The 26,895-nt window shown below is 43.6% G+C and overlaps 2 protein-coding genes across 2 annotated transcripts; one reads left to right on the plus strand and one right to left on the minus strand.

The window, feature by feature from the left end:
* Positions 1-31: 31 nt before the first annotated feature.
* On the minus strand, positions 32-26,541 carry GFM1 (G elongation factor mitochondrial 1). The gene is made up of 18 exons (XM_072868458.1): positions 26,385-26,541; positions 25,573-25,725; positions 24,708-24,840; positions 24,281-24,485; positions 23,428-23,544; positions 22,692-22,842; positions 18,648-18,802; positions 17,596-17,680; positions 16,361-16,498; positions 15,562-15,663; positions 14,884-14,940; positions 14,300-14,437; positions 13,234-13,316; positions 5,306-5,468; positions 4,056-4,200; positions 3,406-3,566; positions 2,432-2,485; positions 32-1,631 (listed from the first exon to the last, which is right to left on the minus strand). Exons 1-18 carry the CDS (start codon positions 26,436-26,438, stop codon positions 1,500-1,502), a joined length of 2,226 nt encoding a protein of 741 aa, XP_072724559.1. The 5' UTR covers positions 26,439-26,541; the 3' UTR covers positions 32-1,499.
* On the plus strand, positions 6,728-13,131 carry LXN (latexin). The gene is made up of 6 exons (XM_072868461.1): positions 6,728-6,937; positions 7,917-7,979; positions 8,577-8,751; positions 9,372-9,508; positions 11,685-11,747; positions 12,892-13,131. The coding sequence occupies exons 1-6, from the start codon at positions 6,809-6,811 to the stop codon at positions 12,985-12,987; spliced, it is 663 nt and encodes a 220-aa protein (XP_072724562.1). The 5' UTR covers positions 6,728-6,808; the 3' UTR covers positions 12,988-13,131.
* Positions 26,542-26,895: the final 354 nt, after the last annotated feature.

Below are 26,895 nucleotides of genomic sequence, written 5' to 3' on the forward strand. Positions count from 1 at the left end.
CCTCTAATAAGCATCATATAGAAGCCATAAATATAAATAAAATAATAACCACCCCATTTATTTCTTGCATTCGTACTGCTTTTATAAGACATCTTTGAATTTTGGTAAATGTGCTGTATTTGCTTGTTTAAGAAAAGCTCCACGTGTCAGAGAACCTGCAGGGCTTTTCTTGAAACGAGTTCCAGCTGAGTATTTTCACAGAAATAAAGCTTGGAACATAAGGGAATCAAGAAGGATTTGGCCCAAAGCGACATCACACTCGTATACAACGTTATGCCTGTGTTTAGTTAGCATTTACACGCCCCCGACAAATCTCTGACACTGTACTTTTTTCAAGGTTAAAATAAATAATTTTCACTGTCTTTCTGTGAAGGCTGAGGAAAAGAAGCCCAGCCATCGCAGTTCTGTCCGCGTCTGGTAAACATCAGCCACAATCCTGTGCCAGGAACGTAGCTGGTTTTGAACTGGCACTGCATCCTCTGTTTACTGGAAGTCTGCAAAAATGCTGTTAAGCTGAGGAGGTCAGGAAGAGAGAGCACGCAGTGAAAATTCAGCATGGATCTTCTGGTAGTAATTGAAAAAGAAATACTGATGATAATATTGTCTCTTTCTCACCTAACTATCACATCCTTGTTTCATCTCTCTTCTATGAGTGAGCACCGTCTATTCAACTGATTCCCAAGCTGAGCATCATCAGCAACACGCCCTTGTGATTGTAAGATTCTGGGAAAAGGAATCTTTTGTTTGGTTTTCTAACCAAGAGCGCCAAGAAAGCAAGCCTATCAAATAAATCCACGTCGTTCATAGTTTTGGAAAGAGTTAACGTCTACGTATATCATCATCAACTCCTTTCAAACGCCTGGTACCGTCGGTGATAAACAGACGTGGCGATTAGCAAGTTGCACTGAGAGGTGACTCTGCCCAGTTTGTTAGGACTGTGGAGGCTCCCAGCGTTGTTTCTGAAGGATGAGGAGGGAAAGCCAACATCCGCTCTCTGGACCATGTGCTGGAAGTGCAGGAGCTAAAGGAGCTGTGCTTGGGCACCTATGTGAAAACTGCTCAGTACTGGACGATGATTCACCCTCGTGCCTGTCCAGCAGTTAAGAGTGAGTTTAGTCTCCTCAACTAAGGTTTTTCAACTTTCAAAAACAAAGAAACAGTAACTAGCCTAATTACAAAATAATGATGTATCAAGTAAAAAAAATAAAATTATTTTAATACAAATGGATTAAGACAAATTTCAAGACAAATTATTATCAGCGTTATAACATTTATATATTTTGTTAACGAGCAGCATTTACATGTGAACAATTCTGTTGTGATCTCCTGGTGGCTTCTGAGGATACCACAAAGGAAGGATATATATGATGAAATTACAAGCCCAAGTCCCACCGCAGCCTGCACTTATTGAGCCAGCCTTGATTGCTTCCACTGCTTGGGCAACTGAGTTTTTAGAAAAGACTGTGAAAAAATGTCCCATGTACTCAAGAGGAAAACAGTCAGCTCTTGGCTTTGCCCTTTTTTGCAGGGAGTCGTCCTGTTGCTTCAAGGTATTTGTTAATTATTTCTTCTTGAGTGCTGGGCGAACATGGTTGATACTTACAGTATTCCATTGTATATTCACCCTTTCCCTGTAGAGTTGGAAAAGAATAGTCAACGTGAGGACGCTAAACGCCTAAACCCATTTAGCAGTAGGCCACACCCTACTCCGTGAAATAACACGCAATAATCCTTTACAATGAAGTATACCGACACTGTGTACTGAGGCGCGCAGGCACGCGATGCAAAAAGACATACAACAGTATCCGAACGTTGTGTTTCTTTGACACAAGCTTGCCTGCGGTTCCCATCTCATCAGTGTGACATTCTGCTTAAAAACTGAAAGCGATCACGGTGTTAATAACAACCCATCCAAGCGCTCACAGAATACCGGCACTCGCGTGTCACGAGACGTGGGATAGCAAAATTTACGTAAGACACAAACTCACCTGATTCAAATGCATTCAATGAGCGTGTAACTACAGGCATATAGATTATTAAAAAAGGACGTCTTAATAATGTGAGCACCACTGTCAAAAATCTATTTGCAGACATTTGTAACCTAAGGAGTATGCCTCAACTCTTCCAGCCTGCGAATTTAATACCTTTACTGACACCTATCATTTTGTATTACTTACGACTTTGAATCTCTTCCCTCCTCAAAGTATGAAAGAAGTTTTTTGGCCAGAAATGACAACAGCTAATGATTGCTATGTTAATTAAAACACAGTTAAAGTAGCAGTAAAAACTCTAAGGTTATTTCCCTATTCTGCATTCGTTTTGATTTTTATCGCTTTTACCGCTACATATGCTATGTATATGATGATGCAAATTAACACACTTGATTTACAGAAATAAAAAAGTTCTAGCAAAAAGTACCGAGAGTACTCACCTCTGTGCAAGACCTCAGCTCGCTGGCGTATCCAAACATATCATTCAGTGGCACCTACAATCCAAGCATACTGTTCTTGTAAAAACAAGATATTTTTTCCATCAACTTTGGGTTATCATCCAACTAATCTCCATTACGATATAAAAAGTCAGTAAAATCTGGTGCTCTTTGTAAGTACTCTTTGTCAGTACTGATCTAATTCTCTATTTTGGTAAAGTACCTCTTATTTCAACTAATTTATATTCCCGATGTGTTTTCAGCAGGAAACTCCCAAAATCTGAGAGTTTGAAGGCACCAGAGACCGGAGCATCCCGAATTCAGTAACCTGCGACACCAGGCAAGAGATGGTAACGTTCAAAATATCTCAAGACTGCAGCTCTAAAGAAAGTTTACGAAGCGGAAGCGACGCAGTGTGTAGTTTGTCATTAGCTAAGGCTTTGCCGAGATGATTTACCTTACCACCGCCGTTAGGTGTACGCTTCTATACGACCTAACATGAGAACACGTGTTTTTAGAAGGGACATAACAGAAGGAACATTGAAGACACGTCATTTGCTTTATCTGCAATTACCACAGTTAATGCAGGTAACAGCTGAAGGAAGACAGCTGACAAAAAGATCTTCCCCCTGGACTCAGTGCACCTGTACTGCTGCACAGGTTTGTTTCGCTCTGAGGTAGCACGGCCAGCCCTTCTCGAGAAACCCAAGTTCTGTTCCTTCCTCTGCCACCGTATGATTTTAGCTTAGTAAGTCGGCCTCTCTGGAGCAAGACAGATTTACGATAGGTTCACTAATACTGCACAATACACTGCCACGAGTTGAAAATTAATGTTATCCACTGAAAAACTAATGTTATGTTATCCACTGAAAAACCTGGCTACAAGTTTATGCATATGAGTCAATAAGTAAAACAGTAACGGAGTCAAAAGGCAAGGCAGGGAAAGAAAAGGTCAGGAACCAGCGAACAACACAAACCTCAGCATAGATGGTAAAGTAACCCTCTGTGCCGTCTTGTCCTGTGATCACTCCGCGACGGCGATTAATTCCAGCTATCACTGCTCCTTGGAATTCAGTGGGTGCCATCACCTCCACTGCCATAATGGGTTCAAGGATACGCACAGCAGCGTTTTCCATAGCTGGAGAAAAAACCACAACTTAACTAAATAATCAAACATCAAAGAACAAGCCTGGTATAATTCAAGATACCCCTACGCATAGCAAAGAGGCGTTTTATGGTTAATGCCAAGTGTTTCTTACATCAGTGGGGGAAAACAATAACCGGCTGTGTAATTCCAGCTCCCCTGCCTTTTATTCCCGAGACTGTAATGCTGGGAGGCACACAGTCTGATAGAATGTTCCTTTCATACCTGTGTGAGGATGAAGCTGTTGGTGTTTCTTTATTCGAGCAAAAAGGATTTCCTTCATACAGCTGAAAGAATTACTGTGCCTCCCTCAAGATTTCTATAAACTCCTGCATATGTTCTGCTCTACACAACTGGCCAAACTTTAAATGTATGTATGGACACACCAGGCCACAAACGAACCGATGGGAAGGAGGTCATTAAATTGAGCTCCAACAATAAAGAAGCCAGCAGGACTACATGGTCAAATGACTAGCTTTATACCTTGCTTTAGGGCTCCTTCTCCTGCTCTGATGAAAGAGATTTCATTCGAGTCCACCATGTGATGTGCACCATCATCTAGGACGAACCGGACTCCAGATATCCTGTGCCCTGACACTAGACCTTTTTCACATGCTTCTCGGAATCCCTGTCAAATAACATCTCAAAGTTAGCAGTTTGTAGACCAAAATGAAGCTTCGAAAAAGAGTAGCATTAACAACAGCCTATAAAAGACATTAAACTTAAAAAACAAAACAACAATAACAAAAAACCCCCACCTTTCACAATTTTTAACAGCAATCCCACATCCACCCAATGGACCTTTTTGCTTGATAAGATAATGGAAGAAAATAACAGTGGGAAAAACGTTTCATTCCCAAGCGTTTGAAAACTTTGTACTATCATTCTTTGGCACTTCAGTTTGATACTGATGTTCTTTAAAAATAGAAATCGCATAACAAGCAAAGGATGAGAAAAAGAAACGTACTTAGGATTTTGCTTTGTTAAGGGACCGTCTGATCAAGAACTGAAAGAATGCTCTACGTGGAAAGAACTACCCTAACCACTTGAGTGAAGAACAAGATTCTTTTAAGACTGCATGTTTTTTCCAGGATTTGGCAAAAATCTTCCAAGTGTTGCATGACGGAATAACAAAGGAATTATTTTAGGTTGATCCACTGTTACAGGAATTCAAAGATCGTGGTAGGTACTACTTAAAGCACTACGAGATAAATCACACAGTTACACAGAGACAGACGCAGAGGAATCCCACAGAAGAGATTAAAAAGAAAGACTATTTGGTAATTCATGCAGGAAATCTAGCTTAATTACAGTTCCCTACATAACTGGCCTCAGAGAAGTCACAAAAAAGTTACGTATTTTGGGGTTAGAGATGAGAATCGTGTGGCCACAATCAAAAGCAGAAGAGGGCCATTAAAAAGCAGGATCAACAGAAGGAGGCTTGTTTGACTGTAAGAAAGGAAAGCCTCCCTTCTGCACTGCGGCACTGCTATGGAAATAGAGCAAGCACACGCTACCAAAGAAAACAAACAGCAGCTTCTAAATTAAGTGGAAAACCTAGGAATGTAAGATATTAAGCAAAGCCACACAAATTGGATTCTGCTTCCACTGAAGTAATGGGAAAAGCCTCCTTGCCTGGGGCAAGATGGTCACAGTAAATGCGGACGGTATAGCAGGAAACCAACAAGAATCAGGATTTCTTATATCACACACACACACAAAACGCTTTGTACCTTTTCAATAGCGGGCACGAACTGTTTTGGAATATTTGTGCCAACGGTTCTGTCTTCGAACTCTAATTTTGTGTAGTCCTCCGGATCCAGGGGCTCAAGAACGCCTATGACTTTGCCATACTGGCCCGCTCCGCCCGTCTGTTTCTTGTGTGTATATTCAAACCTAAGAACAAACAAATCCCCCCAGAATACCACGTTACTCACTACACAAACCATGCTCTGACCATAGTTTTCTAAGGAAAAAGTTCCCACTCTGCATTTTGCTTTATTCCATTTGGTTACGCGTAACCAAAATGGCTAAATGCCATCACAGCGGCTGAAACAACAGCTGAGGATATTTAATGCCCAAAGAGGGAGCACCACAGTTCTTCATCTCGCAAGCGGGAAGCTAAGAGACTGTCATGAGTTCAATCTCTCAAAAAACAACAGCAAAACCAAGATTATTCTGTGTGCGGTAAGCAACACTAATACAGCCTGCTTACCTTCAGACTTGTGCTTTTTGTTGACTGAATAACAAGAGTTTTTTGTTGTTTCTGCACATACCTACGGTTTCCACCCACAAAGTACTTTGATGTTAAATGCAGACACTGAAGAAGGGGGAAAACTTGCGGATATGAACTTGCAGACTATCCCCCTGCACTGGGCACTGGTGAGGCCGCACCTCGAATGCTGTGTTCAGTGTTGGGCCCCTCACCACAAGAGAGACATGGAGGGGCTGGAGCGTGTCCAGAGAAGGGCACCGGAGCTGGGGAAGGGTCTGGAGCACAAGGCTGATGGGGAGCGGCTGAGGGACCTGGGGTTGTTCAGCCTGGAGAAGAGGAGGCTGAGGGGAGACCTCATCGCTCTCTACAGCTGCCTGACAGGAGGGTGTAGAGAGGTGGGGTCGGTCTCTTCTCCCAGGTAAGAAGCGATAGGACGAGAGGACATGGCCTCAAGTTGCACCAGGGGAGGTTTAGACTGGATATTGGGAACTTTTACTTCACCGAAAGGGTTGTCCAGCATTGGAAGGGGCTGCCCAGGGAAGGGGTTGAGTCCCCATCCCTGGAGGTATTTAAAAGCCGTTTGGATGAGGTGCTCGGGGACATGGTGTAGTGGTGGGCTTGGCAGTGTTAGGTTTACGGTTGGACTCGATGATCTTAAAGGTCTTTGCCAACCTATACGGTTCTATGATTTTGTGAACTGTTAAATACTTTTTGAGCGAAACTAGAGGGATCTGGGGTCTCTCTGAAAAACCTCGCCCTGTCCCACCCGGCAGGGGTGGCCGGGGCTCCAGGTTGGGGGGTGCAGGGCCCCTCGGCGGTGGCACAAGCCCCGCACGCCGCAGCTCGTCCCCGGCTGCGCCCTCGGCCTGGCAGCTCCGGGCGGGTCGGGACGGGACGGGGCGGCCCCGGCCCCGCCGCTCCTCCCGGGCCGGCGCGGGGGCGGGGGCCGGAGCCGGCGGGGCCGCCCCGCTCCGCCCCGGTCGCTTCCTGCGGGACGAGGAAGCGGGTCCCCGCCGCCGCCATGGAGCTGCCGCCGAGCCAGCCCCGAGCCAGCCGGGCGGCGGCGCTGGCCGCCAGCTACGCCTGCTACCGGCGGGGGAGCCCCGGGCGCGGCCTGGCCCTGCGGGCCCTCCGCCGCGCCAGCGGGCAGGTGAGGGCCGCGGAGGCCGGCGGGCGGGAGCACGAACAGGGCTGTTGCGCGGCCATCTGCTCGCCGGACGGTTATCTGATAAGCACTGATAAGCCGCGGCTTCGCTTCTCTCCTTGGCGGGACGAGGTGACAGGCTGCCAGGAGGGCAGGGCTGCCTCAAACAGGCGAGGGCAGGGCCTGAGAACTGGGCTGCTGGTGTGCCGTCTCTGCTGTCGTGTGTAATCTCACGGCTGAAAAACCGGCTCTGCGCAGCGATCCAACGCTCTCTGTGGCAAGGTGTGCCGGCAGCACCCCTCGGCCTTGCCACGGACGCGTGGGTCTCGCCCCAGACGTAGGAACGAGCCCTGTTCACGCGTCACCCCGTTAATGGTCGAGGCGTGCTTGCCCCTTTGGACAACGCTGCTGCGGGAACCGGGCCCTGCCCGCGGTATTTAATCACAGCATCGGTGCCTGCTGAACCTCCCAAGCTCCTCACTGAGGAGGAGGATGCTCTTTTCGTGGCTACCAGGACAGAGCTCGCCCCTGACCTGTTCTGGATTTGCTGGTAAACCTGCTAGAACAGCTATAGCAAAATGAACCTGCTTGCTTAAGTCGTTATTGTACATATCAAAAAAAATATACGACATGATACAATTCACAATAACGTGCAAAACGGATGTACTATGAGGAACCCAATTAAGACTCTTGTCTCAGTATTTAACCAAGCAGCACGTAATCGTACCGGGAGCCCAAATATGGCAATTAAGTAGTATATATGCCTAGGAATGGCTGAGGAGGTACAAATCTGATGCTACACCAGATGCATATTAAATGAGCGATCTTAACACGGCAGGAAGAAATAAAAGAATATCCTGGCTCTGTATGGGCCCTGCAGAGAATGACACTGCTGCAGCGTTTCACAATAACTAGAATCTTTTCCACAATGCAAAGTAATTCAACATTTTACAAAATAAATGTTCTTAATGTCTTCCGTATTTAGGATATCGATGATGTGGGGCATAAGTACCATCTGGAATTGGTGTTAGAAGACGTCCTTGACAAAGTGAGTTCAGATTTATTTAATTGATACATTCTGTGGGCAAAAGTTGGCACTACTGATGTGTAATAAAAAGCCAACCCTTTATGCTGCTGATGCTAGCTGAGGCCAGTGGACACACCAGTTAATAATACTTGGTATCGTGTTTCAGATTTTTCTATACTGCAAATCAGGCAAAAAAAAAAAAAAGGCTCAATTGTACCAAAAGGGAACCCCCATTTCTTACACCATAAAAGCCCCGAACATCTAGTACCTAACTACTGTGACACCAGCAAATGCTTCAGGGATCACAAGGACATTTCAGTGTCATTCAATTTCAAACTGAAGTTATTTGAAACCATTACTCCAACTGAACAGCCCGAGTACCATTCTGCACCACAAACACTGCCCTTACTGTCACTGCAGAAAGAAAACTGCCCTTATAGTCTATTCACAGAAATACTATGAATTTAACCTTGTCTTAAATAATCACAAATCTCTATGGGCCAGACTCGGAGAAAACGGCAACCATATAAACAAAAAAAAAAGTTTTAGAAGTGCAAATTACCAATATTATACATATGTTTAATCAAACACTAATACACACAATTACCTCTGTAACAGGACCATACTGTTAACTGCACTGCTGAGGTTCTTTATCATCTGGGCAACAAAAGCATCGCTCCAGATGTGCAATTCACCATTGAAGGAGAACTTAAGAACACAGATGAAGCAGATAACATATTCTACAATCGAATCAAGAGCCTGGAAAAAGAGCTCGTGGCAGAAAACATACCAGGTACAAAGGAGGGGTCTGGGCGAGAGGGAAGTTTTTGAGACAACGTGCTCCATGGCGAGCAGCAAACCTGAGCTCTGCTGATCCACAATCCATATGGGACACCCTTCCATGCAAGCCAGGGCCGAGGGGATGAGGCCATTAGCCCTGCTCTGAACACATGCTGCTTCACTTTCTCTTATTCAGGGTGGTGTGTCACTCACAACACTACTACATTTATTCATCACTTCTGAAATCCAGAACCGATACACGATTTGCATCTCATTGCTCTTGAAAAGCCACCTGCTACTGTTACCTTCTCCCTCCACCAGCGTCCTGCTCACTGTTTGTGGCTGTTCTCAGTATAGTACATCAGGCACCCTGACTGTAGTACTAGGGTCTGCTCCACTTTAGAGCAACCCCTGCCTTGAAGACCTTATAGAATATGTATTAAGAGAAAGAAGTAGGAGGAAAACAGACACCGTGGTGATATAGCTGCTATTCCAAGATTATATGGAAGGTCTCTGACACAGCAAGGAACGTAAGCGCAAGACTTTAGCACCAAACCCTACTATTAGGTGATAAGGTTCTGTTAATGGCTGCATGAACCTCGCTTAATGTATATTATTCATTTTGTTTGCCAGACAGACATGGCAACGTGTCCCCAGAAATGGAGCCCATCCACCTGCTAGCGTGGGTCGCCTCTGGCTACGTGATATGGCAGAACTCGACTGAAAACACTAAGTTCCAACTTGCCCAAATTAAACATGTGAAGCAAGTGGTAAGTTACCATCAATGCCCTGCAATAAAAATAGTACTGAGGAGCTAAGCAGTTGTGCACGTACTGGACTACAGCTAAAGCTAAGTTCTTAAGCAAGAAACCTCAATTGTGTCTGAACTTCTTGCTCCGGTTCCTTTTTAAGCCATGTTTGCTTTTTGTTCCACCCGCCCCTTTCCTCTAGCAAATCATGAAGGCTTTCACCTATGGCTTGCGTGTTTATTTTAGATCACTGTTCCTCTTCATAAATTTTGCTTATAGAAACTGTGTCTTCTTGGCAAGAGCAGTATTCTACGCTTTTTTAGTTATGAAAATTGACTCTTCCACTTGGAGGTCATCACGTTGATTACAGTTTTAGATTACTTTCCTGCCTTTCACCTGTAGTGTAAGCCCAGCTGACAGTATTCTTGCATCTGCATAACATGCATTGGAATATTGTCCTTTACCTCTTGATCTACACCATGATCTAGCAATCAGTCACAGTAATGCTGCTTGACATCTCTGCAATAGCCATGTCTAGACAAATAGCAATGGGCTGCACCTCAAATTCAATCAAACACAATTTACATTGCTTTTGTTTGCAGTACTGCGGTCTCTATCCATTTGCTAGTTCTCCTCAAAATGCTAACCAAGAGAGAAAATATTGATTTAATTCCACTCTCAATATTAGCTTTTTTTACTTTGTTCTTCCCAAACTTACTTTTACTAATTTTTTTTTATTTGGGGGGAGGGAACCAAAATTAATTTTTAGTTGAGACATTCATATTGCAGAAGTGCTCTCAATTTTTTTTAATGACCCAGTTAACAATAACACTTACTTCAGGGATAGCTTTCTACCTGATCTGAAAAATTCAGTTAATTGGAGCCATGCTCTTAAACTTACAAAATTAGCATGATGAGCATCAACTAAGTTTATGATAAGAAAATTGAATTCAGGAAGACGTGTCACAAGGCAGAAAGGGAACTTTCAGGACAAAATATTTTCTATTTCCACTTATTTCTGAGCAGTTATAAGTGATGTGTTTATCTTGAGCAGATCTGGATCTGCCCTGAGCTAAGAAATAAATATGACTGGCAAATCTCACTGTAGCTATTCAAATTAATTGAGTCATTAGCTGCCACTATCAACAGGCCTTGCAGACCTCTTACCTGGAACAGGCTTAACTGACAAAGCAACTTGCTTTCAGAAAAGTTAGTATCAGAGCAAAGTTTTTGGTTTTGTTTTTAAATTAAGAGAATTCTATAGATTCTCCCAGTTCTTCTCTCTTCTATTTGGAGAAAATATACTGTGAGTTAAGAATAACTCCTAAAGGGATGGTCAACTTTCAATTCGAGGAAATGCAGTATGTAAGCTAGAATAAAGCAGCAGGATTTTGTATTTAGAAAACCCAATATATCAGGAATCTTCAGAACAGACTCTCAGAGCCCGCATGTTTGGCCACTCAGAACAGCCAGTGAATTCCCATGAAGTTCTGGGTATGAAGGAAAGGCAGAAGCTCCTTCTGGGAGCACAATTTGTTAACGTTTTGCTCCCTCTGATGGCTATCTGAAACCAGTTCACAGATGCTGCAGGGCTGTGCACAAGCAGGATTTTAACACCCTCTTTAGCAAACCAGATGAATTTAAGGATAAGGCAGACAGAAGACTATTAAACTAAACCAGCTGTCATCGCTCTCTAGTAATTTTGTTCCTTTCCTTTTCCCTGAAGAATAGATACGTAAAGAATATGCTCTAAAGGCCAGTGGGTATTCTGTTGCGCACACAACCACTGATAACTTGTTATCCACTACCTCTGGAGTGCATTCCAAGTCTTATCCTATTGACAATTTTATTTAGGATTATTTGGGTTAAATTGACACCTTGTAGAATCAGGTGTTCCCTTCCCAAATGAGTTCCTGAAGTTGAGATATATCTAGCTTCTTTAAGGGAGGAATTAGCACAGTTTTAAGTTTCCCATTCAGTCTCTCAAATGCAATTTTGGAGTTCACAGAAATACAAAATGGTATCCTTTTGTTTTGTTATAGTGACTAAGCTCCATCTGCTGTATTTGTTAACACGAGCTGCCAGTTTCATCTGAAATACACCAGAGAATTTTTCTGATAACCAAAGAGAACTGATTCACTTCTTTTAAGGTGGGGGGGAAGCCCCAAATTCAGCCTTTTTTATCTTGTCTTTCCAGAAAAGAAGTGATGAATATCTTCAGTTTGACTACGTGATTCTACTTCACGAAATGGTGTCCCAGGTAAAGTCTTATTTCTAAAAAGCCTTTTTCTGTTTTAAGACTGCCAACAGTGTAACCTCCAACTCAGGCATGCAGACAGGGGGGCGTTCACAGATCTGATGCCCGCAGGTCAGTTAGCAAACAGGGTGAGGTTACGGCAGTGATCACCCATCTGTCTCAGCGTTATTGGCTTCTGCCCCGATGCAGGCAGGAGACAACAGGTCTCTAACTTGTGTCAGTAGTTTTCAGCTATTTCTGGGCCTTCTTGGGAATGGCAGAGGTTCAATATACAGGTCATTCACAGCTCTCTCCTCTTGGGAGATACTATTGCCAAACTGGCCAGGGATAAAGGGAAGAAGCAGCTGCCAGCATCCTGGACTGCATAACTGCGTTCCAGCTGGAGCTGCAGTGCTTCTACGCTAGAGGACAGCAGTGGTGGACCAGTACACAGAGGCATCATCTACCCCAGTAGCTCACACAAGAAAGCAGCAGAAACTTTGTCTCCCAGAACAGTATTTACATTGTGTGCTATTCTCCATCATAATTTTGCGATCTGAGCAAGCGTTTTCATAAGAGAAACGTGGAAAATTTGAGAGAGATGTTCTTGATTGTGCAACCTCCTGTAATGAACCACCCACTGATAACAATCAGAGATCTCACTCCCACTTCTAGCTCCACTGCTTCCTACCCCACTGCACTCTCAGTTAAGTTGAGGCATCTATAGTGGTTTTAGTTCCTAAGTCTTCTATGAAGAAAAAATAATGAAAAGTGGTAGCTAAGTAATTGCAGGACAAAAGCATAGGTTCCTCATTGTACTCTGTTTGGTGAAGGGCAGGTGTCCCAAAATATCAATAGCACTAACAGTAAGAGGGGTAATCCAACACAGACATGCGTGAGCTGCAAAACTTGCCTAGATGAAAGAAAAATGTAGTTGCAGCGGCATGGAGCACAACACAGGCTGAAAAAAGCCTGCAGGAGAACTTCAGATATCTGGACAGCTCAGCAGGACTGCATGTTATAGTGCTTACCCTGCACTGTTACTGGTGCTTGATCAACCTACTTACAATCAGCCCAGGTATGGCTGTAGTACAGCAGTCAATTTCCGTTCAGTATTGCTCAAAGAAAAGCCCTTCTCACTGTCTACGGTTTTATCTTCTACCCACAGGAGATCATTCCCTGGCAAATGACAGTTCTCTGGCACCCACAGCATGGTGTTCAAGTAACACAGGACAGCCGTCAGCCAAAACATGCATCGGAATAACGGATCACCTGATACTGCAATGGAAGAAGCTCAAATGCTACAATCAGCACTCGAAGGGAGGGCAGATAAGTTGATGAGGGTGGATATGCAATCAGGGTACGAAGAAAAAAAATCCTTCCTCAATTAAACTTTTCCTGTACCTTGTGCTTTGATCTGATAATCCAAAAAGGCGCTTTGTCTGCTACGTAATCAAATTCTGCATCAAAATAAATTTAAAAACCCTCTGTTGCCAGAATGAATACTTACGGCACAGGTGCGGAGATGTTCTCCCTAAAGGCAACTTTTGGCTTTCCCATGGTGCAAGGGCAACCGTATTCCCTTTCCATTCGCTGCAGAAAAAAAAACCACAAACCAGAATGAAATACACAGTTTATCCACTGGATCAATACATTGGAAATTATTTTATTTACAGATCTTTCTGAAATGAGAAACTTAATCAGGGGTAACCGGTTTTTTGGTTTGGGGTTGGACTGATTTTGGGGGTCTTGGTGGGGGTGTTTTTTGTTGGTTTTTTTAAATGTTACAAATTATTCACTGTCATTCTGCAGTCAACCTTGTTTAGGGTCTGTAGCTTTAGATAAAAGAAAAGGGAACAGCATTAATTATTTCACTCAAGTTTTTCAAGACAAAAGCAATCTTTTCTTCATTCTGTCAACATTTCAGATACATCTATTCTGTTAGACTAAAATAAAGTATAGACATCAACTTGAAAGAAGCAAATAAATCACTGTAAGTAATTATTCCCTCCTGCCTGCATCATCTCTTATTATGGAATGATACATTTAAAACCACAGAAACAGAGTATTTCTCTCTCCTGTAGGAAATGGCTAACAGTAAAATTCATTATAAGCAAAGGCTGCTAAAGCAAAGCGTAGGGCTTAATACGACATTTTTTAAGGATTTGAACCAAAAAGTAAAAATATTCCAGGCAGAAGTTTCATTTAAATAGACTACAAGCCTTCAAAATACCACTGGAAAGAAAGAATCTTCAGAAGTTGACTAAGAAGTTAAGCTCTTCCCTAAGCAGCTAGCGTTGTTCACATTAATGCCACGGTGCTTTCTGCTAGGAAGATCTCAAAATAGTTGTCACACGATAACCCTGATTTACACTAAAGCGAGTGGAGTTGTACACCTCCAAACATCTTGTAAACTTGACGTGCGCTTAGGCACCCAGTTACAAAATTGGGTGTAAAGGCCGGCATCAGTTAGCCCGTCTGCAGATAGATTTTGGTCTCAGCCAGAAAGGAAGGAGAATTCTTGGTTGGGAAAACAGTCAAAAAGCAGAGTCCATGGAATCTGCTTTCCAAATTACCTGGGCATAGATTTCCAAGTGCAGTTCCCCCATTCCAGAAACAATGGTCTCTTTGCTCTCATCATCAAAATGGATTCTAAAAGTGGGATCTTCCCTTGTAAAGCGGTTCAGGCCTTTTGAAAATTTATCAAAGTCATTCTGAAAAACAATTACACACACAAGAAAACATTAACTCAACATCCAGAAGTCACACAACAAAGAGGCCTCAAATTTTCCTATCAACTGCTTAGCACTTCTACTCTCATGAGGTTATTTTCTGAAACACAGCCATACATTTTTAATTGTATTTATCCTTCCAGTTACTTCAAGTCCACGTTTACCCAGGTCAGAGACATGCATCTTCTTCATGGCTAAGCGATACAAGATGGTATTGATATATTGATATGTGATAGATAGATAGATATAACGCAGTCACGTGCTGAGTTATCTGAATGATATCTTCTTAAGTACTTGGGATATAACATTTTAAAACACTGCTCCTTTTAGTCTGTGGTTCCATATTTAACTGCTAACCTGCGTAAAATTATAAAAGCAGCAGAGGAAAGGTAACTCAGTCAGAAAAAGGTTGATTCATAGGCTCCTACCTTGTTGGAAGGCTTCATAGCTACTGAAATGACAGGATCAGGGATGTGAATTGATTCCTGCAATAGCCATAAAGGAAGAGATCACACAATTGAGTTCCACTACACCTGGTGATGTAATTTCTCCAGAACAGTTTGGTCACAAGAACTCTGGGTTACAAACAGGGATGACTGTTTTACTTATCTAGCTTGTATCTAGTATCATAGCGTAACAAAATTACGTAGCTCTCCTGAGGATTGCTACAACCACTTTATTTCCAACAGTGTTTCCTAGATGCAAGTTGATCTCCGTTTGGATTTCACACTAGTTAGAAGACTCTGATTCCTATCAGATTTTGTAAATGTATACATAAATAAAACTGATGTATTTAAATACATATACAAATACATAGCTTAATATTTTGGGGTAAAAGCATCCACTTCTAACAGCCCAGAACAGTTTGCTAACACTGAAGTAATATATTTGATGTCAAGCATAGTAAACAGGTGTGTGTGTCTCTTGCACATACCATACTTCTATATATTCAGGCTCACTGGGTTATAACAAACATTCACAAAAAAATATTTACAGTTGCAGATATATCAAAAAATACTTAAAATGAACAAATGACTACAAACTTTTACAACAAAATCCTGGTAAATTCCAATGCATGAGGCATACAGATGAAAAGGTGTACTCACCATGGAAATGTCAGTACTAGTTTTATCAGTGAACGTATCCCCACTAGCACAATCAATTCCAAACAACGCACATATGTCTCCTGCATAAACTTCATTTACATCCTTAAGAAAGAAAAGTTTACTATTTAGAGAACACCAAATGATGTATTACAAACTCCATCCGGTTGCAAGCAGAGATACAAATACTGTGTTTAAAAGCCTAAAGTTAAGCTCCTTTGAAAATTCCAGCTTTGATAAAATTCTCTGTAAATCTTCTCTCTCTCCATTCAAAGCACAAAAAGGAGATCTCAGCTTGGATGCTAACTTATTCTAGTTTAAGGATGTGAAGCAAGCAACATACTATGTTTCAGGCAGTCCTGCCCCAGCTGTAGAGTTCAGGAGCCTTAAACAGGAAAGGGTAGTATTTGCAGCAGTTTGAGAATCAATTTTTAGTTTAAGAATTGTATTCAACAATCACATGGAAGAAAACTTCTTTGTGTATTTTGCCAATCCTATTTCCCCTCTCCCCGAAGTACGGAATATGGGGATAATACCACTGCTGGCTTTCTTTAGCTATCACCTCAAAGCCATTTTATAATGCTTCTTGGGCAAAGTGTCTTCCACTTAAGTGGAAGTAATACACTAGAGATCATTCCACTTTCTTGTAGAGCTCTGTGAAGTGCTACAGGCAAATATGAATTAACAACAAAAGCAGAAATTTGGCATATCACATCGTTCGGAGATAGTTGAAAAGCGAGGAGCTTGTTTAGTAAGAGTGGTTCAAAAGGCAATCCGTGTGGATCGTACCTCTCACACTCACCTCCATGTTGTCTGAATGCATACGGACAAGTCTTTGTACACGCACTCTCTTCCCAGTCCTGGTGTTATAGATATAATCAGATTTCTTCAGCATCCCCTGATAAACTCGAATATAGGTTAACTGCCCAAAACGGCCAGCCTGGAATCAAAATTCATTAAAATTCATTAAAATCAGATATAATCATTCTGGGAGTCAAGAACACTACTATTCAAAGCATGATCTGCACCAGCTGACCAAATGTTTCTGTTTTGAATTTATGCATTAGACATGTAAACAAAGCTTTTTTTTAATGTAGTCTCAGCTTTCACTTGGCTCTGGAATGGAACTTGGCCATCTGCTGGCAATTTTCTTTACTTCACCAATTTTACCAGTCCTAAACCTTCCCAACAGAGGCATATGTTAACTAGCAATTTGGCCAGCCTCTTTCCATATGAAAATCTGAACTGCTACTCTCTAGGTAGCAAACAACTTGTTTGGTTAAAACTGTGTACTTTTTCCTCTCCAACTCTCGCATGTTCCATTGTTTTCAACTTCAAACAAAACCAGGATTTTTCTCTGAAAGTATTTGGAATAAGCCAACAAAACCCCCAGGTTTTAACTAAGAAAATCACGAAGAATTTGAGGCACATAACCTATTTTAAAACTTCAAAATTTGGCAACGTTTGATACATTTGTAGATCTTATGGTTGAAACCTTTTTTTTTTTTTAAGAAGTTAAATTTAAATTGAATTTAAACAGACTGATTTTGAAATTTGTTCCACATAAGTTTTGGTAGTACCATCTGTTTGGACTCGCTCTGTTTTCTTCTCAAATCACAAATAATGAATCTAGATACCTTCTCTCCTCCTTCGGGGTTAACACAATGTGAATACAACTTTTGAAGTCCCTTTGCAGAGGTCTGAGGCTGGTAGCACGGGAAACTTGCAAGGAATTGAATAAAGTCAGCTAGGTAATGTTCTGGGCATCCCTTCTCTAGAAACTTTCAGTTTAGCTTTACCATATACACAGTGACCACATAAAAAAAAAGCCATCACACGCACAAATAGATACACTGAAAACACAAAGCTTTAAATGTGTGCTTTTCCCCCAAAACAAAAGGCATTTCCCAGGCATCAATGACAAGCCACCAATATCTCGGCGCAAGTAGGACTTGCGTAAACCAACAACTCTTGCAGGAAATGCCCTGCTTCTCTACTGGTTTTGCTGCACTGGAAAGGAAAATATTAACAGCTTACCTCCAGTTTAAAAGCAAGGCCTATAAAAGGCTGGGAATTGTCTCGAGCGGAGTTCAATAGGAACTTGGTTTTGTCTTCAGAATCCCTTAAAAACAGGGATGGAGAGGGAGTTTATGTTATGAAGCAAGCATGGCAGCATCCTCTAAACACAAGCCCAACCTTAGAAAGTCCCAAGGGCCTTCAATTTCACAGGTTTATGACAGAGACTTAAAGATGCTCACATATGTAGCTCAGAAAGTATCTCAGAGAAACTGCAGCAGATCCCAAACAGGAGGTCAAACCTCTGACAAGTATCACTAGTCCTTCATATCATCCAACTATTTTGCCGTGAGAGCAATTAATCATACACCCAAACACAACTCATGAGCAAGTCCAGTTTTAGAGTGTAGAAAGAGACGTTGCAGTAACTCTTCTGACAATGCTCATGAGCCACGTGAGAAGTTTTAGTCTATCTTAGTAGGCAGACGTTAGGGGCAGCGAGAGGCAAGCGGCAGTGAGGAGCCGAAAAGTCAGGTAACCACCGGGAGAAAAAGTCATATGCTGTATTTATTAGAATAATTTCTGTTTAGCTATGATTATATTGTCTGAACAATTCAAGCACATTAAGAAGACCTGATGGCTACCCCTAAGCCATGACTGGAATGTTAAGGGTTATTTACTGGCTCTAATGTTGGGTTTCATCCTTCTTAATTGTGAAGGCACACCTACTTCAACAAACGTGTCCGAAGAATAAAACGTTGTTTACACATTTCAGATGTGCTCTCTCCTCTACTGTAGGCATGGTTTTAAGGGTTGCCATTAATTGCTAAAGAACTCTCTCATCAGATAATAATTTTTCAAATTTAACATTTAATGTGTGTTGAAAATACCAGTATAAACCATCAGCCTCAAATGAGAGATGAGCTTTCTTATTTTTGGAAGTTCGTGCAAAATTATGGCATTATTTAATACGAATGGTAAATGACCGTGTATTTTGTTAGTTTCCTGCTACATGTTACACTGCTTTGAAACCTGATTCCAAGACCACTTCGTGTGCTCACGAATATACTTACTCCTGGTTAAGAATAGCATAGTTCTCAACCTCTGAAGGATTGGGGAGGTATTCCAGGACAGCATCTAGCAATGGCTGTACTCCTTTGTTCTTTAAAGCACTTCCCACAAGTACTGGGGTAAAGGACTTCTTCAGTGTTGCTCTTCTGATTGCAAGCTGAAAAATATCAGTGCATTACTCTCCTCCTGCAACAGCTTCAGGAGCCTGACGCAGTACCAACCAAGCGGCAGTCTGGATTCTCTCTCTCTCTCTCTTTGCTGGTTCTCTCTACTTCTGGAGTGAAGGAGCCACTCCCACACAGTCTCCTGTACAAGCCCCCACACAAGAGCTTCCCATAAAACTTGCTCACTGGAATTCTAGAGAATTGTGAGACTTCCCCCCTGCCCCCATCTTAAATTCAACTTAAAAATGAAAATGCCTAAGACAATGATAACCCCAAAATACTCAGAAAAAGTTTCTTGATTCTCTGCTGGTAAAGTCAGGACTCCTCATTTCTGTTTTAGATGTCTCATTCCCCCTATTTAGTTATGTTGGGAAACAATACACATTTAAATTTGTGAAAGTTAGATGAGATGCTTCAGTATCTTCAAACTATGGAAAACTCTTCAGAAAGAGGAAGTTAGGTAGGGAAGGGATATTTGGGTAAGTGCCATGCTCAATGAATCATCAATTTTTGATGAAGAATGTTTTAAAAGCACAATAGAAGAACCTATTCACATTCATCTACAGACCTGCTGAAGTTGCACCAACTGTCTTGGGAATCTTTCCAGGACGTCCTAGCAAACTGAGTGAGATAAACTAAAACTGCACGGTAAATAGCCTCCCCCCCACCCCGCAATTAATTACTGAAGCCAAGATTGCCAGCTCGGTCTCACCTCTCCCTGCCACTAGAGGATGCCACCTCCCTACACTTACTGAGGCCCTCACTCTAACCGAAAGCAGCTAGTCTTCTTTGATAAGCTAAAAGAAATGAATTCTCCTTGATAGCCAAGACAGTTAACACCATGTCATCTAATCTGGGAGTTATTTAGAATACCCAAAGACAGACGTTTAAGCTATCTTCATAATTAACAGAGAGTACAGTGGTTCCTTAAATTTGTTGATGTAATGGCTTTGCAAAAATAATACAAGGAAAAAAATCCTACATCAGCAATTCTGCTCATCTAGCCCATGGCTGTTCTCACATACCAGAGCGCTGGAAATACAGCGGTGCTGATGCCCGGTGTTTTTATGCGGCCACATGTTTTCAAATGCAGCAACATGACTGCAATTTATCCTCATTAACAATTATCGTGGGGAAAAAAGTAATTTTACTTTCACATAAAGATTATTGTCACTGAGTGCCCCACTGAGTATCTGGTGCACATCGGTTCCTTGAGTATAGCATTATGGATAGCAGCAAATTAGGTGATGTTTAAGCAGCTGATCTTCAGCAAACATCATATGCTACGACTGTGGCATCCAGGAGTGATACTCAGCATCATTTCCACAAAAAGATATTTTCAGTGGAAACTTGGCTGCTGGCCACTGAAAGAAAATCCATCTTCAGGGACATATTAGTACAAATTAACCTGCATCTGCAATACTAGAAGCCATTAGAGCTGTAATTAATTGGCTTTCAGAAGTGGGAAGCAGAGGCATGCTGAATAGACAAATTCATCTTGGTAAGAGATTTCCCTCCCAGCAGGAGCTATCAAAAATACCTTCCTGCTAAAAATCTCTCACTTCTTACAGCAACGCAGTGTATTCACATTGGTACCATTCCCTCTGCCAGGTGAAGGACAGATCCTTCCAGGTCTCTAAAATTGCCATTGCATTTCTGTCTTTATCAAAGCGAGAAGGGCTGCTTTGTAATAGGAATAGCTCAGGCTTCATAAAATAGTATTTAATTACTGGAATAACTAAATGCCTGGTTATCAATAAGAGATATATTTGCTCGGTACTTTCAAAAAAAAAACCTTGTGCTTTTGTCTCAAGCCAAGCTGGGATATACAGATTCCTGCATACTCTTCCTAGAGACATTAATCACCAGTAAATCACCCATACAGCCAAAACAATTTTTAAAAAAACACCTCCAAACCCCAGGTCTGTAGCAAAGTTAAAAGCAATCAAAATTCAGGGGTCAGGAAGATTCAAATAAATAAACCTTAAGGGGACGTGCAACATGCATCAGCTTTGAGGGACTGCCAATCCTCTATATCCTAACAGATAGAGTGGGCAACTTCCAGGAAAGCAAGCACTGCACACCCTAACAGGGAAGGGACTACTGCACAGAGGCAACCAGGCATTGCTAACGGGCCAAATACTTAGAAGAGGACCTAAATATCAAAGCTATGTTTAAAGTAGCAACCTCGTCTGACTCGAACTCAGCTGGCCTAGCAGGCTCCACTCAGAGAAACAGCTCCTGCTTATAACATTTATGTCTCAATTTGACTTGTCTTCAGCTACCAACTGAAGCAGCCAGCTGCAGGCAAAGAAAAGCATAAGGAGGTAGCAAGGGCCATGTCAGGCAGGCTCCAGGCCCCAGGGAGACCCTGTGCAACACCACCGCTCAAAGACAAGCTGTTCTAGCACCACCAGCAGCTCTCTTCGAAAAAGGAGTCTGCCTGCATGGCTCTTCCCACTGCAACGGGCTTTTCAGACCTCACTTTTATATTTAAACACATTAAGCAACTGGTTTCCTGTAGCGGTTTCAATGTTTGACTAGTGAATAGCTATTAACAGCAGGCACTAGAAGATCACCGCTCAAGTTAACTTCCAACACAAGCAAGAGGCGGTGGCAAACAGCAAGATGCATCACACAAATCCTTGCACTGCGCGTGCATTAAGGGCAAAACTCAACCGTGTAGAGGTCAGGCCTGCAAACCATAAATCCCTCAGTGTTTTTACCTTACACTACCGTCTGTCAACACACAAAGCCCAGCAGACTGCTGTGTGTCAACAGCTACACGTCGTCGTCTTGAGTTACACACCTACCCCACGGGGCTGTGTGGTAAACGCAAACCAGCTTAGCACTTCTTCTCTAAGAGCAAGTGTCCTCAGATTACCTTTACGCTCACGGCACAGCATAAGCAGGTCCACGTGTGGCACAGGCTCTCTCATGCTCACACCAGGATAGCCAAGCTTTTGCACCTGTCCTGACTAAAGCTCATACCACAGTAACTCAAGAGGCATCATTAGTCAACTACAAACCTTAAAGAAGGGACAGCCATCCCACGTAACAATCCACTACGGTACGTGTAGATTGGCAAGTCTGGCATAAAACAGTCTAAAAGAAGGAATATGCGTTAGTCGGCTGTCCAGCCTCCACAGAACGGCACAAGCCATTCTCATCCTGGAGGGAACAGTGGCAGGACTTGCATCAAGACTGTACAACTGCAGCTGATCTTCTCAGGCCTCCCTACCACCTTTTATTATGTGGGCGTGCACTTGAAGAAACAGCGATACCGAACTGTCACGAGAACAAATAATTTTCAGTCTACTCTCAATCTACTTTCAGTCTACTTTCTAACCTTGCAATCTATAATCTGATTACCTCTGTGAGCACCTTTTATGTTGGCATGTTTGCCACTTGATATCTGAAGTATTTCATAAAATAAATCACGTATCAATTTTTTCCCCTCTTGCAAGAAATGCAGTTCTCTTCTTTTTTGAAGACTGTATTTTGACCTGGATTCTTTCCCTCTGGAGTCTCCAAGTAAAGCCATTCCAGTTCCCTTCTAGCGTGCTGCTCTTTTCACTTCGGACGTAATCAGTGCAAATACAAAACAAGGCAGGATTTCCTAGGCACAAATGCACCTTACAGCACCTGAACAACTGACTTGCTGTGGGACATGAAGCAAGTCATAGCCATCAAGCTGGAACATGGCAAGGCAACAGAATGACAAAAATGACTCAATGTACCTTTGAGCCATTTGCTGGTCCCTAAAGGGCACATGCAAGCTCAGACTTTCCAATGCAAATTTTTATTGGGGGATGAGGGGGGATAGGAACACAAAAGAGCGAGATAACAGTGCTACAGGAAGAAGAACCACAATAAACTTACCTTTAACTCGGCAGCAGTAGGAATCTTTTCTTCCAAAAACAGCTCCCCAAGTTGATCATCTGAGTTAGCAACACATTCGATCAACTCCCGACGTCTCTCTGCAGCCTCAGCTCTAAACTCAGCGGGGATTTCATCATACCGAAGAGTCTGGCTACACATACATAAATAACATAACCACTCTAAAGGAATACCACATGAATCAACCTTTCAATCACTAATCATTGCAATGACCAGCCTGACCAAGAAAAATTCACCGTTGACACGGATATTGAAAGAAAAAAAATCACAGAAGAATATCAACATGTTATCTTTGATGCTTTAGCAGGAGAGAGTTTCTTCCCACTCACGGTAGGAGTTTGCAAGGATGCAGGATAACTTGTTCAACAACCTCACCCACATCTTATCTTCATCCCAGTAAGCTTGTGCCAAACATACACTAGCAGTTCCCGTTAGAAAGCAAGTCTCCGGTTTCTCAGGGTGGCGAGTGTGGCTAGCACCCCTTCACGCTACTGCAGTTAGCAAACAATTCGTGCTGCAGCTACCCATCGCTAAACCTGATCCTGCAGAATCATTTTGCTATAACCTGGAGAGCTGAAGGGTGATACCTCAGCCCTAGCACAAGCCACATCCCTAACTTTCCAAATAGGAGGCTTTTTCATCTCTGAAGAAAAACTATAGGTAGTTCCTCTGACAAAGACTAGCTCCAGCTAAGAAATATGCAAGTTTCAGAACTTACCCAAGTGCACCATCAAAATATATAGCTTTTTCTTCAATAAGATCTATAACTCCTTTAAAGTTTCCCTCCAGCCCAATTGGAATCTGAACAAAAGCTGCGTTGTGTTTTAACTTGGATCTGAAAAAGTGAGCAAATATAAATTAGTTCAAGAAAAAAGTCGTTTCTATAGATGTACTCCAGATGGTCTTTGAACAACATCCCGCTCCTACAAAAATCGCTATCTTTTGTTCTTTGGACAGTGCCAAAAATCTACTGATACTGATGAAAACCACCTAGTTGCATTCTAACCTGAGTGACTGCCAGCCCTCTGTACCCCAACAGATACAGTGAGCAACTTTCATGGGAAAGAAGGCAGTGCAAACTGGTTTCAGATTAGTTTCTTGATTATGGGAGTTGTTTCTCCCTTAATGCATATTAATGCATGTATCTCACGGATCAAATTAGGCACAGGAAGACTGCAGGTAAGGAGCAAGCAGGAGTTCTGCTATCCAAACTAGAAGCTGTCCAACCCTACGTCATCTCCCCGCTGTATGCTACAGCACGTTTTCTACCAGGATCTAGGAAAAATTAAAAGGCTGTTTTCAAAGTGGCTCCAAATATAGTTCCTTCAACAAAATAACTATCAAAAGCCCAACTCTCGGTCACTGCATGCCTGGGCTGACAGTGACATTTGTTTTTCTTGAGAAAATGGAGACTTGTTATAGGTCAGATTAAGATTTAACCTCAAGTCAGGTATTATCCTCCAAACTGCAACTACAGACCCCACAAGAGAACCCTTTTCAATATTCTTAGTATTAACCTGCTATGTGAATAGTTCACAATTCTTTCACAAATAATTTTAAATGATAAATACCTCAGTTGTTGTACTGCTCTGGTTGGACTAGAGCCCAGTCTGTCCAGTTTATTGATGAATGTTAAAAATGGCACACTGTAACGTTTCATTTGCCTGTTGACAGTTATTGTCTGGCACTGAACTCCTCCAACAGCACAGAGAACTAGAATAGCTCCATCGAGAACTCTCAGAGATCTCTCCACTTCAATTGTGAAGTCCACATGTCCTGAATAACAAAATACCCCCGTTATTCATAGATGATAAAAGGTACTGAGAAATTGTTTTCTCATACATGCAGAAAAGAGCAACAGCCAACAGAATCAGTCTCCAGCTATACAGAAAGAGTCACATTAGCTCAACTTGAGCGACTGATGAACACAAAGATGGCACCATGCTCTGCGCATACATGAAGGAACAGCAATCTTAATGCATTCGGAACTGTCCTTACCTGGTGTGTCTATGATGTTGATGTTGGTGTCTTTCCACATGGTGTATGTCGCTGCAGACTGAATTGTGATTCCACGCTGTCGCTCTAGCTCCATTGAATCCATGACAGCTCCAACTCCATCCTTACCTTTCACCTTAGGAAAAAAGAAAAAAACAAAGGGGAAAAAAAAAAAAAGAAAAAATTTAGCCCTAGGGAGTTTACTAAGAATTTCACACGTGCAGGAGTGATGCTTTATATACTGAGCATCATCTTTCCTGCAGTGAAGAAAAGCAGACATGGCAGAATCGCTTATAATTCATGAATTACAAGTAGTTCGTTTTTGGTTTGGTTTTTTTTTTTTTCAGCTTCATCTGCAACTTTAACATGTTTTGCTCTCCTGAGGATCATTCCTGAAAAAAGTTATCAGAAATCTGTGGGAAATTATGCTTCACTGTGAATTTAACAAGACAACATACCTGAAGATAAAAATTACATCCCTATGTTCTCCGTTTCTCACAGTCATCTTTGACTACATCAAAAGAAACATATACCTTCCACTGTATGTTTACCACGGAGGTGGTAAGGGAGAAGTAAGGCTTGAAATAACATTTGAAGTGTTCTGAAAGAGGGACAACGCTGCAGTAAAGGAGGGATTACTTTCTATCCCCTTGTCCTCCACTTATTTGTAAAAGGGTGTCAGAGAAACCAGGAGATTTTTAGGACTCCTTCTCCAGCTGGGCCAGAAGAGCCTCACTGGGCCCACGGAGCGCAGGTCCCTCACCCCACACACTACACCGCATGACGAACAAGTCACAGCAACGTTGCAACGGCACCCAGCACGCTCAGCCCACCGAGAGCTCTGCTCTGGAGCCCTCGGAAAACTGACCTCGTGCATTTGCGCTATCCTGCCTGTATAGAAGAGGATTCTCTCCGTTAACGTCGTCTTCCCTGAGTCGATGTGGGCCGAGATCCCAATGTTGCGGATCCTCTCATTGGGAAGGACCCCCGAAGAACAGTGCCTGCAGGAGTTCAGGAGAAACTGAAAGGCAAGAGAAGATCACTGGTTCAGCTAGGAGCAGATCAAACGCAGCTCACTGTGCTGACAAATAAACTGACAAATAAGCTGACAAATAAACAAGTCAAACCGCTTTTCTATGGCAAATGGCTTATTTAAAGCAAAACGCCCCTTCCAAGCACCGCAGGGCCACCTCAAAGCCCTGCACTCCACTCGAATAAACCAGGCAACCCCTCCAGGCTAAGCCCGGCTTTGCCAGTCCCGCCTCTCAAACCCCGCCGGGCAGATGTTCCCAGTCTGCCCGGCTTCGCCTCCCGTTCATTTGTCCGCGCCGCTGCCCGTCTCCCCGCAGCTGATGAGGTGCTTTCGGCCGGGCCTGCCCTCTCCCTGCCGCCATCCCCTTCTCCCCAGCTCCCCTCCCTCCCGCCCGGCTTCACCTCCCTCCCGCCGCCTCGGCAACGGGGGAGGCCGACACGGGCCCGCCCGGGCCCCCCCGCGGGAACCCGACATCTTGTGTCCGGCCTCCCCGCGGTCAGCTGGCCCCCAGCCCGGCGGGCGAGCTCGGCCCTCACAGGCCTGGCCGGGCCCCGGGGCGCCGCGTCCCGGGGCCTCCTCCGCAGGGCGCCCGCGCCGACCCGCCCCGAGGGAGCCACCGGCCCCCACGAAATGGCCGCGGCCGGTACCTGCTGCTGCTGCAGGAGCCCCCGCGGCGGGCCGGCCCGCAGCAGCCGCAGCATGGCTCCCTCCCGCCCTGCCGCCGCCGAGGTCAGCCCGCCGCCGCTTCCGGGGCGCCGCGCATGCGCAGCGGGGGGCCGGGCCGTCCTCCCGGCTCAGCGCGTCCCGAGGCCGCGGCGGGGGCCGCGTTCTGCCGGGGGGCTTTGACCTCCACGGGCGAGAGCCTCGGAGAAACACCGACCGTAGAGAAGGGCAGGGAGAAGGGGAGGAGGAGGAGCAGCGTTCCTGCTGGGCTGGGCCCCAAGGAGGCTCTGGGCCTGACCCCCTTCAGCATTTTAATTAGCGACCTCGACAGGGCGAGGGGGATCCGCGCTGCTGGAGCTCGCTGCTGGCAGTGCTCGGAGACATCGGTGACAATACTGTCACTGCAGAGGAAGGTCATCTCGTTTCACAAAAAAAAAAAAAAAAGCCACAGGGACACAGGCCGGTGCCGAGCGCAGGGTTACCTTTCACAGGCGC

This window comes from Ciconia boyciana, chromosome 7, assembly GCF_034638445.1.
Source record: "Ciconia boyciana chromosome 7, ASM3463844v1, whole genome shotgun sequence".
Lineage (NCBI taxonomy): Eukaryota > Metazoa > Chordata > Aves > Ciconiiformes > Ciconiidae > Ciconia > Ciconia boyciana.

What these genes read in the sequence shown, in the direction of transcription:
- GFM1 (XM_072868458.1), bottom strand. Translation starts at nt 26,438, where the DNA reads ATGCTGCGGCTGCTGCGGGCCGGCCCGCCGCGGGGGCTCCTGCAGCAG. An exon ending in CAACATCATAGACACACCAG is followed by an intron (nt 24,486 to 24,707) that starts GTAAGGACAGTT and finishes TTTGTTATTCAG; the next exon opens with GACATGTGGACTTCACAATT. An exon ending in AGAGCAGTACAACAACTGAG is followed by an intron (nt 23,545 to 24,280) that starts GTATTTATCATT and finishes TCACTTTTTCAG; the next exon opens with ATCCAAGTTAAAACACAACG.
- LXN (XM_072868461.1), top strand. Translation starts at nt 6,809, where the DNA reads ATGGAGCTGCCGCCGAGCCAGCCCCGAGCCAGCCGGGCGGCGGCGCTG. An exon ending in TAGAAGACGTCCTTGACAAA is followed by an intron (nt 7,980 to 8,576) that starts GTGAGTTCAGAT and finishes CCTCTGTAACAG; the next exon opens with GACCATACTGTTAACTGCAC. An exon ending in TTAAACATGTGAAGCAAGTG is followed by an intron (nt 9,509 to 11,684) that starts GTAAGTTACCAT and finishes TTGTCTTTCCAG; the next exon opens with AAAAGAAGTGATGAATATCT.